The following is a 15,552-nucleotide window of genomic DNA, read 5'->3' on the forward strand; positions in this document are numbered from 1 at the left end:
TATTTTTATTATTATTATTATTTTTATATTATTATTATTTGTATGCAACATACTACAGAAAAAAAATAACATAAAAAACAATAGCTACATATATACAGACAAAGAGAACATAAACTGGCGGCCAAAAGTTTGGAATAATGTACAGATTTAATCTGTTTTGGAAGGAAATTGGTACTTTAATTCACCAAAGTGGCATGTCTTAAGGTCAATATTAGATCAAAATTGGCAAAAAAGAAACAGCTTTCTCTAGAAACTCGTCAGTCAACCATTGTTTTGAGGAATGAAGGCTATAGAATGCTTGAAATTGCCCAAAAACTGAAGATTTCATACAAAGGTGTACACTCCAGTCTTTAAAGACAAAGAACAACTGGTTCTAACAAGGACCAAAAGAGATGTGGAAGGCCAGATGTACAACTATACAAGAGGATAAGTACATCAGAGTCTCTAGTTTGAGAAATAGACGCCTCACATGTCCTCAGCTGACAGCTTCATTGAATTCTACCCGCTCAACACCAGTTTCATGTACAACAGTAAAGAGAAGACTCAGGGGTGCAGGCCTTATGGGAAGAATTGCAAAGAAAAAGCCACTTTTGAAACAGAAAAACAAAAAGAAAAGGTTAGAGTGGGCAAAGAAACACAGACATTGGACAACAGATAATTGGAAAAGAGTGTTATGGATTTTAACCCCATAGAGCTTTTGTGGGATCAGCTAGACTGTAAGGTGCATGAGAAGTGCCCGACAAGACAGACACATCTATGGCAAGTGCTACAGGAAGCATAATAATTTTGTCCTATAATTGATAAACAGCAAAGTGCCATGAAACTCTTTTGTTTCCTCCCACATTTTGATGTTCAGCCATCTCTACTGTGAGTGAGGGTGAGTTGTTGTTTTTGATCCCAAAAGTTAATGAAAGTGAATGGTGAGTGAGACTAACATATTGTCTTATATCTCATTTTGTGTTCCACAGAAGAATGTCGTATAGGTTTGTACTAGAGGGTGAGTAAATAATTACAGTATTTTTATTTTTTGGGTGATTTATCCCTTTAAGACTTTAGTTCTTCACATAAAATGTAAGCAGAAGTAAATGGTAACTCACTGTAGGACAAATAAATAACGAAAACATAATCCAATAATGCAATGCAATGAAAACAAGCCGCTGCAAGTTTTACAAGACACTAATCTTTTTAACAGTCACACCACTGAGGCAGAAACATTTTCCAGCATCTCATCTATTAGCACTGTCAATGGCGATTATAGATAATGGAAAAATGGCAATAAATTCCCATGCCACCATTGTGTCCTACTTTCTCCAATCAGTAAATATATTGCTGTCAATCTTTGGCCTTTAAACTCTTCCTTTCTTCTACACCTTTTTTTTTTTTTTTTCTGAAAAAGGGCTTTCACACCACTCAAAGCAAGTCTTTTACCATACCACACACAGGTGAGAGTGAAAATAAAAGGTCAAGAAAGAAAGAAAAAGAGAAACATGTGAAGAGGGAGGGGGGTGAGGGCAGGAACCGGCAACATTTGATGAAGTAACAGCCTGTGGAGATAAAAGATGGATTGAAAAAGAAAACAGTACAAAGCTTTGAGTCTATCCCACCATCTGTTTTTGTCCTACTGAGGTATAGCTACAGAAGGGAAACCATATTGAGGAGGGAAACCTAGGTGTGCTGCTGCTGCTAACCCAGACTGTCACAGAGACCTATATCAAAAATCCATCATGCGTGGAGGGAGCGAAAACACTAAAAAAAAAAAAATAAGCTAATGATGAGAGAAGGGATCCTGTTGAGCGAGACAAAGGGGTGATTAGTCATTCTTCAGAAATGCTAATGATTAGGAGCATACAGAAACTTTTTAAATATTTACAGGGTAATGTATCATTTAAAAACATGCCATTGCTAGGGTATGAAACAGCTCTATCAATTCTTGATAGCATGGTGTAGTGTTTTCTTCACAGTTCTGATTTTGCAGTCAGGGAGACTCCCACACCCCACTTTATTTGTCCTAACAACAAAGTAAACAATACAATACTATTCATTGTAACATATTTTTTTTTTTTTTTTTTTTTTTTTTTCAAAAAAATAAATAAAAAAAATAAAAATCTTTAAAGGTATACTCATTTTTAAAAAAATTTTTTTTAATGTTGTGCTGTTCAATATGGCAGCGGTCTTGGAACTACACTGCCACCTAGGGGCGTGGATGTAGCATCATTCAAATGGAATAGTTGTCAGTTACTGATGCCATTGTAGAAATTCACTATTAATAATCATCCATGAATACTTTAATCCATGAGGGAAAGTGTCCAATAACATGGGGGTTACTGAGATTATGTCATGTGAGTCCAGTCAGCGAAAGTAACACAATAGAAAGGTGTGCTGTGTATTGATTCTCAATGTATTATCTCACACTACCCAGTCTTTTGATCAGAGCACATTCAATTCAAACTGGAAGTTCACAATTTGGATAACATTTATTTTGCAGTGGCGCTGTACCCTCACCAGTGGTAAATATTGGCGCAGGTAACACTGGCTTAGGGAAATCCAAATTAAATTTTGCATTGTCTAGCAGAGTCTAGCAGTGTTTTGATGATATGTTTGAATGCTCACCTGAGTAGCGTATACGAAAGCCCTTGTGGCTGGAGGTGTGATCGAAGGACCAGTGCAGGTAAACCTTGCTTGATGAGCTGGTAATACTGAGGGGTGATGAATAGTTCCCACTCAGAGAAATGAGCAGCGGGCTCTGTCTTGAGGGACCTAGAGGGTATAGCAAAGGAAAGAGTTACGACACAGGTAAACTACCAGTTAAGCATTTGTATGTTTCTCATGATCTTAAAAACTAACTAAACTGAATTTATTTCTCATCATGGACAATATATTCTTGTCCAGCATTCATGAGAACTTCTTCAGTACCGAAAAGCATCTCAGGTGGACACCTCATAATGTTGGTTGAAAGAATGCCTACAGTGTGCAAACCTGATATCTACAGTAGGTAAAGGATAGGTACTTTGAAGAAGCTAAAACATAAAATAGTTATGATTCATTTAAAATGTGTTGGTCAATACATAGTTCCCATACTTCCATTTGTGTTATTTCAAAGTTTAGTCTAGAGATATGTACTCTATGTTTGGCATTGTTTAATATGAATTTATCTAAAATGTTCTATGTTGGTAGCATGGAATATCTACCTTTTATTATACATTTATTGAGCTTAAAATTAACTCAACACCACTTCCCACTTCCTTGGACAACTGATCATGGCAGCTACTGTATTTGTCTGTATATATATATTTCTATTTTTCCAATCCTATCTCTTCTTGTCACAATCAGTATCCTCATATCTTACAAACTTCAAATTGACATGTTTACCACCAGCAGTGATACCATTGCTTCATTTCAGACGCATTTACTGTCACAACGTTGCTTTGCACCTCACAGTTAATGCTGAGTGACAGGGCTCCTTGCATAAATGTCACTGATGGCGTTTTGGTATCAACTGAACTCTGACTCAGCCAAGAGAGGGCTGTGTGTATTTTAAAGGCTGTAAAAGATCCCATGTTAGGGTCTGGACCAAGCTGCAGGGAAGTAAACAGATCTGGTGTGATCTGGCTGGCTTTGGCTCATTGTAAACAGAAAAATGTGCTTCATAGCACAAAGGGAGTTCAAATCGTAATCAGCATCGTACATGCCAGCTCCCCTCAGGAGAGCTCACACTGCTCCCAGATGACACGCAAATATGCAGAGCAGCAGAGGTGCTTTGTCAGCCTCGGAAAAAGGGTGTGTAGCAAACTGTGATTCTGTGAGGCACTGCTATCATTTAAGTCCCGTTTTACACAAAGCTTTCACTATTTTTAGTGAAATGGATTGGATGGATTGAAAATTATCATTGTTAAAATTCTCTCTGCAATATTCTGTAATATTTTACTGCAATATAAAACACTTTCAGAAAAAGTCCAAAATAATAGCCAAGAAAATATTACATTTTTCTGCTTTTTTTAAATCACCGTTGCCTTGTAGCATTAGCTAGTATCTTTCAATGGTCATATTCTTGAGGTGACATTTTTACTTAAAAAAGCAAATGCTATATCTCACATTTCATAATTGGTCATAAATGATAATTGAATGAAATGAAAATGTTTTTTTTTTTTTTTTTTCATCTAGCATTTTACAACACACTAAGTCACAATACCAAGTAGTATCATGATACCACATGACAGTGTGTTAGTTCTTAATGCAGTTTGTCAAAGCAAAGGTGGTACTTAGAAACTAGCCATTACACATGATGAAAATAACTGATGGATGAATTGGGAGAAGGGTAAAATGGACTAACTTGTTACCTAATACATTCTTAGTTTGACATAAAAAATCTTCGCCGCATCAAAATAGCCAGTTCAAATGGCAACGGCTTTAAACTTTTATTCCATTATTCCTGTGATTATTTGATTATTGGTAACATAAAAATAAAGATATTATACCGCTGAAAATACTGTTTTGAGCAGCTGTTTCAAAGACCTTTTTCATGGACTGTGATGATGCGTTTCCACCTTATTTAGCAGCATAAATCTAGAAAACGTTTTTGTATGATCATTTTTTTATATTGAGTGTAAGTTTATAAAATTATTCTTTGTGTTATATATCCCTGGAATTAGTTTTTAAAAATTAATTAGCACAGCTGCGAGGATATTTTGATTACAGCTGCTGAGAGAGTGACTGTAAATTTGGCATCTTCTTAAGTGACCCAGTTACCCATTTGGCAAATGGGTAATTGAAAATAATATTTGCTGTGGTCTCCCATTCACTCCCATTCACCGCTGTCAAAGTTTACCCTGCAATCATTTACTTCCGTGTTCCAAAACCCGGAGTGTGAAAAAGGTCTATTACAACCGCTTCAGCCCCTCTCTTCTGTTAAACAGTAGTGCGAGTACAGATTACACACACACACACACACCAGTTTGATCACATGGCTCAGGGACGTGATCTAATCATAAGTGCGAGCTTTGCGAAGTTACCGCCACCATGCAATTTTACTTAGAAACATTTTTTTTTTATGTGTGCAACGTTCGATTTTTCAGTGATATGGTAAATCTGTAAATGTTAGGTAAAGCATTTAGGTTAAATGAAGTGGCACTAACCCATGTGTATTCTGCAGAGGCAGTGGAATGTGTCCGAAGGTGTTTAATAAAGTTGCTGGTGTTTCCCCCTTTGGCTTAAAATCTCTGTCGACATTCACAGCAGATGTGTTTGCCCGGTCTCATCAGCCAAAACCCAAAATGATTAAAAATCTCATTAATGAATTTGTATTGTGTAAAAAGCTTCTCACTCTCTTAAGTTTTACTTAAATCCATATTATCCGTTAGAAGACACGACCACCAAATAAACACGCTGGGATTCAGTCTGTGTTTGAAGCATGGGAAAACCACTCATTGTAAAAAAAAAAAAAAAAAACATATAAGGGGCAAATTCTAAACAGCATTTTGCGCTCTTAAAGGTCACTGTGTGAAGGGGATGCCACTCGAAAAGACTATATTTTTTAATATTATTGCAGACATAGGTCTTATGGCAAAATAATATTTACTAACATAAATACAACATAACTTATGGTACTACCGTATTGCTGGTACTACCGTTTAAAAAATACTGTGGCACCACCAGTATTTTGAAGCTTTAGTATCGAGATACTACCGTAACACCGGTCTACCGTACAACCCTAGTATATATACACTGGTGGCCAAAAGTTTGGAATAATGTTCAGATTTTGCTTTTTCGGAAGGAAATTGGTACTTTAATTCACCAAAGTGGCATTCATCTGATCACAAAGTATAATCAGGACATTACTAATGTAAAAAACAGCACCATCACTATTTAAAAAAAGTCATATTTTCAGCAGCCATCATTCCAACACCTTATCCTTGAGTAATCATGCTAAATTGCTAATTTGGTACTAGAAAATCACTTGCCATTATATCAAACACAGTTGAAAGCTATTTGGTTCACTGAATGAAGCTTAACATTGTCTTTGTGTTTGTTTTTGAGTTGCCACAGTATGCAACAGACTGGAATATTATTACAGGTCAATATTAGGTCAAAAATTGCAAAAAAGAAACAGCTTTCTCTAGAAACTTGTCAGTCAATTATTGTTTTGAAATTGCTAAAAAACTGAAGATTTCATACAAAGGTGTACACTACAGTCTTCAAAGACAAAGGACAACTGGCTCTAACAAGGACAGAAAGAGATTTGTAAGGCCAGATGTACAACTATACAAGAGGATAAGTACATCAGAGTCTCTAGTTTGAGAAATAGACGCCTCACATGTCCTCAGCTGACAGCTTCATTGAATTCTACCCGCTCAACACCAGTTTCATGTACAACAGTAAACAGAAGACTCAGGGGTGCAGGCCTTATGGGAAGAATTGCAAAGAAAAAGCCACTTTTGAAACAGAAAAACAAAAAGAAAAGGTTAGAGTGGGCAAAGAAACACAGACATTGGACAACAGATAATTGGAAAAGAGTGTTATGGATTTTAACCCCATTGAGCTTTTGTGGGATCAGCTAGATTTTAAGGTGCTTGAGAAGTGCCCTTCAAGACAGTCACATCTATGGCAAGTGCTGCAGGAAGCGTGGGGTGAAATGTCACCAGAGTGTCTGGACAAACTGACAGCTAGAATGCCAAGGATCTGCAAAGCTGTCATTGCTGCACATTGAGGATTTTTTGATGAGAACTCTTTGAAGTAGTTTAAGAAGTTCTGAATTTTTCTTTTATCTTTTTTTTTTTTTTTTTTAAACTGTAATAGTAATTTTTCATGTTATTAATGTCCTAACTATACATTGTGATCAGCTGAATTCCACTTTGGTGAGTGGCAATTGATTTTCTAGTACCAAATTAGCAATTTAGCATGATTACTTAAGGATAAGGTGTTGCTCAAATTTCTTTCCATGAGAGCAAAATCTGTGCATTATTCCAAACTTTTGGCCACCAGTGTGTGTGTATATATATATATATATATATATATATATATATATATATATATATATATATGTATATATATATATATAGATAGATAGATATATACAGGGTTGGGGAGTAATGAAATACAAGTAATAGGATTATGAATTTAAAATACAAAACATGAGTAACTGTATTCCACTACAGTTACAATTTAAATCATTGGTAATTAGAATACAGTTACATTTAAAACGTATTTTGATTACTGAAGAGATTACTTTGCATTTTATTGTCATTTGTTTCATTTAATATTTAGTCTTTTCAGATGGAAAACATTTATACATATAAATGATGCGATCCAAAGTGCATTTGAACAGCGGTGAAACACTTTCTTATGATGTGTTACATTCATACGAGCAGACAGAGAAGTAAGTTTGAAGTAAGTTTGTAGCAGAAGAAATAGAAATAAACCTTGTGTAAACTGTCAGCTTTACGCTAAGCTAAAATTCTATTTTTAGCCATTTTACATGCACATTACCAGGCACGATCATATTTTTTTTATCAAGAAAATTCACATTGGATCATGATTTCTTTTTTTCTAGTAAGACCTTTGATATTAGGGCAAAAATCGTATTCTTGATAATAATTTTTTTATTGTTTTCCTGAAAAATATCTAAAAATCCTTAAAACAAGATCAATTAGATTTATCTTGTTTTAGAAACAACACTGCATAAGATATTTAGGTTTTTCAGAGAATGTATTTTTAATGTGTATTTTGTCTTACTGTACTGGAAGAGTTTTTATAGTCAAAACAAGTGAAAAAATCTACCAGTGCTGAAGAAGTAATCCAAAGTATTTAGAATACATTACTGATCTTGAGTAATCTAACAAAATACATTGCAAATTACATTTAATAGCATGTATTCTGTAATCTGTAGTGGAATACATTTCAAAAGTAACCCTCCCAAACCTGTATATATATATATATATATATATATATATATATATATATATACACATATACATATACTGTATATATACACCGATGAGCCAAAACATTATGACCACCTGCCTAATATGATGTTGGTCCTCTGCGTACTGCCAAAACAGCAACGACCCACCGAGGACTCTACAAGACCCCTGAAGGTGTCCTGTGGTATTTGGCACCAAGACATTAGCAGCAGATCCTTCAAGTCCTATAAATTGCAAGATGGACCCGCAGTGGATCAGACTTGTTGGTCCAGCACATCCCACAGATGCTCAATCTGATTGAGATCTGGGCAATTTAGGGCAACACTTTGGTCTCTTCCTCAAACCATTCCCGAACAATGTGTGCAGTGTGGAAGGGCGCATTATCCTGCTGAAAGTGGCAAATGCCATCAGGGAATACCATTGCCATGAAGGTGTGTACCTGGACTGCAACAATGTTTAGGTAGGTGGCACGTGTCAAATTGAGGTCCACATGAATTGCCGGACCCAGGGTTTCCCAGCAGAACATTGCCCAGAGCATCACACTGCCTCACACTGGCTTGTTGTCTTTCCATAGTGCATCATGGTGCCATCCTTCCCCAGGTAAACGGCGCACACACGGTTTAAAAGAAAATGGGACTGTTTTATTTTTTATTTTTATTTTTTTTATATTTATGTATGCTAATTTTGTTACCCACCTAATAAAGAGAAATAATATATATATATATATATATATATATATATATATATATATATATATATATATATATATATATATATGCTTAAATGTTTGAAATCAATTTTGTAGACAAAAATATAATTGTGCCACCATATTAATTTATTTCATTATAAAACTAAAATGTAATTCAAAAAAAAAAAAAAAAAAAAGTTTTTGAAATTGATGACTTTGACCAAATAATAAAGAAAAGCAGCCAATAAGTGCCCAGCATAGATGGGAACTCCTTCAATACTGTTTAAAAATCATCCCAGGGTGATACCTCAAGAAGTTGGTTGAGAAAATGTCAAGAGTACATTTCTGAAAATTCTAGGCAAAGGGTGACTACTTTGAAGATGCTAAAATATAACACAGTTTTGATTTATTTTGGATTTTGTTTAGTCACAACATAATTCCCATTGTTCCATTTATGTTATTCCATAGTTTCAATGACTTTACTATTATTCTAAATGTGAAAAAAAAAAAAAAGAATAATATATATATATATATATATATATATATATATATATATATATATATATATATATACTGTATATACACACACATAAAGACTGAGTAAGTGTTTCAAAACCTTTGACCGGTAGTGTGTGTGTATATATATATATATATTTTTTTTTTTTTTTTTTTTTTTTCTGTATTTTCCCACATTAACCTTTTGGGAGGTATTCAAGTCAGATTGTGTTGTAAAGCAAGACAGAGTGATGTTATGATATATATATAATAATTATTTCTTTCTTTCTTTAATGATGTCTTAAATGTGATGACTCTCCCTGTGTGTGAGATGATCCTACTGACCTGTAATCCACTTCATAATCTCAGTATAAATGGGATCATTTTAACCCAGTACAGCCGCTGACCTGAGCATGGCCCTAAACAGACCCCCTTTGGCTAAAGCAATTTCCATTGCCTTTTACAAAAGGTGTTGACTGAGTAAAAGCAAGTGTCATCCCTATTGACCTCTCTACAACTGTCAATCTGGCTCAATACATCAAGGCGGCCTGTGAGCTGTATGTCTGTAATTGTTTTGGAAGGAGAAGAAAAACAGCTTTTTGTAAGCAAAAACACGTTTCAAACCAATGTCGCAATGTTGATCTGATTCAATCAATCATCATCCTCTATTACAAAAACAACAGCAACAAATGATACATAATGGTACAATATTAAATGTAATAATAATAATGTATTCATTATAATAATGTATTAATTTTATTTTTAGTATATTTTAATTGTTGTTATTAAGTATTACATAATGTTGTAAATTAAGTATAATATTAATAATAATGAAAATTACAAGTACTATTATTATTATTATTGTTGTTGTTATGATAATTATGACGATGATGATGATGGTGATGATTATTATTATTATTATTATCAACATCACATGATTCACAAAAAATGCTCTTTAAAATAGTTTGGAAGCTGTGATAATGCCTCTCACCATCAAAGATCTCCAGCTCGTCAAACTGCCTGCTGGTCTGGAAGTGCTCAACAGTGAATGTGATATTGTAACCTGTCTCCACCTTCACCACCCAAGAGCAGGACTCAAAGTGCGGGAGGCTGCTGCCCGGTGACTGACTCAGGATTATCCCCGTGGAGGCTGTTAGCACCTCGTTCATTGGACAAGTGACTGTGAAGAGAAAATACAATAGCTATAGTTTAGCAAATACTATTGCACATGGATCAAGGAAACAAAAGGATTGCCTTTGATTCTCCACGAAATATCCTAGCAATTATACAAAACACGATCAGTACTGACAGACACGAGAGTAGGTCTAGACCCCGTTTACACATGGTATTAACCCTCCTGTTGCATTTAAATTTGGGTGACATCTTTAATGTTTGTGGTCCCCAAACATTTTAAAATAAGGTTAATTACTCAAATTCACAATGTTACTTGCTTTTATGTCATTCCTACTGACTATCTCCCTTCTGACCAATCTTTTTATAAATAGTATTAGGAACATGACATTTGATATATATATATATATATATATATATATATATATATATATATATATATAATATTATATATATAATGACATGCCCGGTTTGCAGAGGAAAATAATTGTTTATACCAACAAAATCACAGTCGTGTTAACAAACAATACTTTGTGCTGTTTGAAGGCTCAGTTTGTGTCATTAAGTAATATATTTTTAGTTTTGTAAGACGACCCAAGTCAAAACAAACATATTTTTTATGTTTTACATATTTATTTACAAAAAAAAAAAAAAAAGAAAAAGAAAAAAATAAAGAAAGAAAAAACACCACAGATCCTCAACAAGAAACATTCAACAATAAACCAGTGATACTAATGTTAATTGATACCCAATGTTCAGGGCTCCTCTGTGCTACTGTGCACAGAATGTACTGTACAGATCATTTGAAAATGTATGTAATGTATTGATTCATGGTTGTAAAATAAGTGTTTAATAGTGTAGGCCTAATATGTTTATAAACACATTATAATGTTGCTTTCACATAACCAGTTTTCTTTCTTCATATTAGGAAAAACTATAATAAAAATCTATAACAATAATATTTTTATAATTTGTTTTAATTTTATTTTATCCCCTTTTCTCCCAATTTGAAATGCCCAATTCCCACTACTTAGTAGGTCCCCGTGGTGGCGCGGTTACTCACCTCAGTCTGAGTAGCGGAGTACAAGTCTCAGTTGCCTCCGCTTTTGAGACCGTCAATCCACGCATCTTATCACGTGGCTCGCTGTACATGACACCAGGGAGACTCACAGCATGTGGAGGCTCATGCTACCCCCCACAATCCACGCACAACTTACCATGCACCCCATTGAGAGCGAGAACCCCTAATCGCGACCACGAGGATGTTACCCCATGTGACTCTACCCTCCCTAGCAACCGGGCCAATTTGTTTGCTTAGGAGACCTGGCTGGAGTCACTCAGCACGCCCTGGATTCGAACTCGCGACTCCAGGGGTGGTAGTCAAGGTCAACGTCGCTGAGCTACCCAGGCCCCCCAATATTATTATTATTATTATTATTATTATTATTATTAATAATAATAATAATATAAAGCTATAAAAAACTAGTTATATTTTCAAATTAGCTAATTTTACATTCACTGAATGTATTTACTGATTAATACAATAGAAAACCTCTCACTTTCCAATCAACATGATCAAACAGGAAGTCACCCTGATATCATCCCCATTCTGCTGAGTTACTGGCAAACAATCTTTGCATCAATTCAAATGTGTATACCTTTATCTGTGGCCCTTTTTATAGTATGTTGCATGCCAAACACAAATTCAGAATAGTCCTTTGCACAAAGTTTACAATGTACAGACCATGTTTGTACAATTATGTTAAAGCGGATACCTACACATGCCGAGAACTTCACGATCTTGTCTGATATCAACATGCAGAGACACTAATGGAAAGCACAAACATCTGAAGCTCCTTTAATACAGGTAATCCATTAAAATAATGGAGATTTGTTTAGTTTGTGTTTAGATTACATTTAAACGGCATCTGGGAGAATCGACGTGGCAGTTTTATTCGCACTTTCTTTGTCTTATATGATTTTTTGCGGTTTATAATCATGTAGACATACTGACTGATGTATGTCATCATGAAAGATGATTCCAGATTGAGTTATATTTCCCATCAATTTTGTACCTCTCCAATAAGTAAGATTTATTGTAGGGTAGTTTAACTATTCAGTTTATAATAATATTAATAATAAAACAATAATAATAATAATAATAATAATAATAATAATAATAATTATAATAATATACTTTAAACTGTATCACCTAAACATATTCCATGTTTCAGGTTTTCAAGGCCACCTAAAGTCTTTGATTTTTACATACATTTAGTTTGAGTTGGTTCTAAATGTTATCCTAAAATTAGAAAAAAATTAACTGAGAACATACTGATTAATCATGATTTCTGCACGAAAACGTAAACACAAAGGCTTTACGCATAAATATGTGCAATGAAAACCAGTGCCTGTCCAAACCGTTAACCATCAAAGCAACCATCTGCACTGTCATACTCAATTGCCCAAGAACTACTTGATGCAAGAGATCCAGAACCATACAGATCTGTAGCTCAGTTCAATATGACACTTGTTTTTCAGATGCGACGGAAACAGCCTACAGATCAATTTGTGTAAAAAACAGTCCCAGACCTCTGTATGTACAGGCAGGTATGTGATGTGTGCATGCATGTGTGTGTATGCCTAAGGTTAAGGGGGAGGACTGAATGCAAGTCAGTGATAACAAAAAGCACCCTGGGCCAGCATGCTGTAACTCTGAGAGGGATTGATCACTGTTGCTCACATGGCTGGTTCTCAACTCTCAGCCTACTGCCACACGGCCCCTGAGTCATTGATATTCCTCAGTGGCCCGCCGTGACATTTCCCCACACTTTTACCTTGAATTATCAGGCTTTATGCAGTCCCCTGTCTTGGACGCTTTGCTCAAATCTCAGAAGCCTGTCTGTTATTCTTTCTGTAACTGTCTGCATACAAAGTACAAATACAAATGACAACAGACAAAGGATAATCTCTCATCTCTGAAACAGCTTTATTATTTTGTCTCATTTTGTTTGCATGATGCGATTGAGCAACTGCATATGGCATGTCTGATGCAAAAACTGCATCAGATGGAGGGACTGTTATTATCAAATATTTATGACACTTTCAGATATGAAATATAGAATTTCCATTACATGTCTTGCTAAATAAATTAACTGATGCTTCAGAGCTCTGCTTGTTTGAATACTTGTATGAATTAAATTGTTGCATGTCACAATTGGAAGAAAAATTGTTATTCACTCGCTATGATCATCTCATCCCATTGATCACCTCTGCTTATCTAAATATTGATGGCACGGTCTAGCAAAGTGAACACTTTTTGTGCTGAATCCCTATAAATAATATGACCATGTGTAAACAGTTTTGTTTCTATATTTGGCCTATGTAATTGGCTTCTTAGTCTCCGTTTAGCTTTTTTAGCTCATGGGTCTGTGCACTGATTATAATAATTGATTATTATATTAATCAAAGTGATATTTTTATGCATGCTGTGCGCTGTCCAGCTTCACATGTCAAACCACAGGTAAGTTATTCTTCTAATTATAGTCAAGTCCATTAAATTACTCAGAGCACTAGATTCTCTCAAACATCTTTGTGATGAGGAGGATGGCATGGCCAGGCCGTGAGGGTGCATGCCTGGTGCTGAGTTGCCCCAAACAGCGGGAGAGAGAGATAAGGAGGAGCTGGGGACGCCAGAGAGAGAGACACATGCAGAAGTTTGTGTGTGTCCACATGTTAGTGTGAAGCAGTGTGTTAGTGTGTGCGTCTGAAAAGTGCAACAATAAATGTCTATGTGTACTGTTCAATCCGGTCCCAGCTTCCTCCTTCCCACACAGCAATGAACCTTGTTGGTGCCGAAATCCGGGAAGGAGGAAGGATGCGCTGTCATGGAGTCCTCGCCACTGCCGTCCGCCAGGAGGCGGAGGAGCCTGCTGCCGTCCGCCTGGAGGCGGAGGAACCTGCTGCCATCCGCCAGGAGGCAGTGCAGCTGGCTGAGGACCATGTGACAGTGTATTCGGGGACCGGCGAACCAGAGTGTTTTTCTTTTTTTTCCCCTCTATCTCTTGGGCTCTCCCACTCTCTTTCTCTCTCCCCTCTCCCTCCCCTTGTCCTACTCAGGTTCCAGGAGGCGGGGAAGACCAGCCGGTGGCAGAACGGCCAAAGGGGCAACTTCTCCCCTCCAGGAAGGGGGGGAGGGAGTAGGTCAGACCGGTTGGTTCCCTGGCCTGAATCAGGCGTTGGGGTATGTGACGAGGAGGAGGGCGTGGCTGGGCCGTGAAGGTGCACGCCTGGCGCTGAGTTGCCCCAATCAGCAGGAGAGAAAGCTAAGGAGGAGCCGGGGATGCCAGAGAGAGAGAGACATACGTGGCACTATGTGTGTGTGTGTGTGTCTATGTGTCAGCGTGAAGTAGTGTGTTATTGTGTGCGACTGACAAGTGCAACAATAAATATCTATGTGTACTGTTCAACCCGATCCCAGCTTCCTCCTTCCCACACAACAACGAACCTTGTTACAATCTTCTTTTGTGTTCCACGGAAGAAAGAATCTCAAACAGGTTTGGGACAACATGAGATGAGTAAATGATGATGAAATGTTCCTTTTTGGGTGAACTATCCCTTTAATATGGGTACCAAAATGAAAAGTGCAGTGTGAAACTTAGTGTGGCTTCCGGCTGTTTGTCTTCATTGACTGTGCGCAGAGCTCAGTTGAATATTCAGGAATAGTATGGCCACTGCTTGCCACTTTGACATGTTTCCTTTATGAGGGTGAAATACAGAGGCTCCTGGACAGGTTACAGGGCTCTACAGTATTATAAAGTGTGAATGCCGTTTCATTGGAGGACAAACATTATCAGGGATGCATATCAATGTCCGTTTGAGCCTATCATCACTGCATAAAGCATAATGCGTTCAGGTAAAAATACACCCCCCAATAACCTACATCTGTGCATCCTGGCGCTTGCACTCACAAATGACATCCTTGAAAATGTGTGCGTGGGTATTACGGTTGTTTATATGCCGGTGTTTATATATGTGTGTAGCAGTTTGAAAGCTAGCTGTTAACCTATAAAACAAGCAAAGACACACTGTAAAGCAGTGAACTGATAGAAATGACAAGTGTTTTGCAAGTACCTTCAATAAATCATAACATTTAAAGGCCTTTGCTATATTCTTGATATTTACATTTACAGTATATTCAAGTTTAAATCTGTTTATATTGCAAAACATAAAATAAACTCTTGGCATCAATGCACTTTAGACACGGAAGGCCTGCATTGCTCACAGGGCTGTTGAGATCTGGGGAGACACTCACAGTATAAT

The 15,552-nt window shown here is 36.4% G+C and overlaps 1 protein-coding gene across 1 annotated transcript in view; it reads right to left on the minus strand.

Annotated features, from left to right (window-relative positions):
* Positions 1 to 15,552, minus strand: part of LOC127425333 (CUB and sushi domain-containing protein 2-like) — a 463,524-nt gene that overhangs the window by 41,899 nt on the left and 406,073 nt on the right. Inside the window, exons 47-48 of the mRNA XM_051671189.1 lie at positions 10,091 to 10,279; positions 2,611 to 2,757 (exon numbers count right to left, since the gene is read on the minus strand). Coding sequence (XP_051527149.1) covers positions 2,611 to 2,757; positions 10,091 to 10,279 — 336 coding nt within the window. The remainder of the gene's footprint in view (positions 1 to 2,610; positions 2,758 to 10,090; positions 10,280 to 15,552) is intronic.

Source organism: Myxocyprinus asiaticus, chromosome 34 (genome assembly GCF_019703515.2).
Source record: "Myxocyprinus asiaticus isolate MX2 ecotype Aquarium Trade chromosome 34, UBuf_Myxa_2, whole genome shotgun sequence".
In the NCBI taxonomy this organism is placed as follows: domain Eukaryota; kingdom Metazoa; phylum Chordata; class Actinopteri; order Cypriniformes; family Catostomidae; genus Myxocyprinus; species Myxocyprinus asiaticus.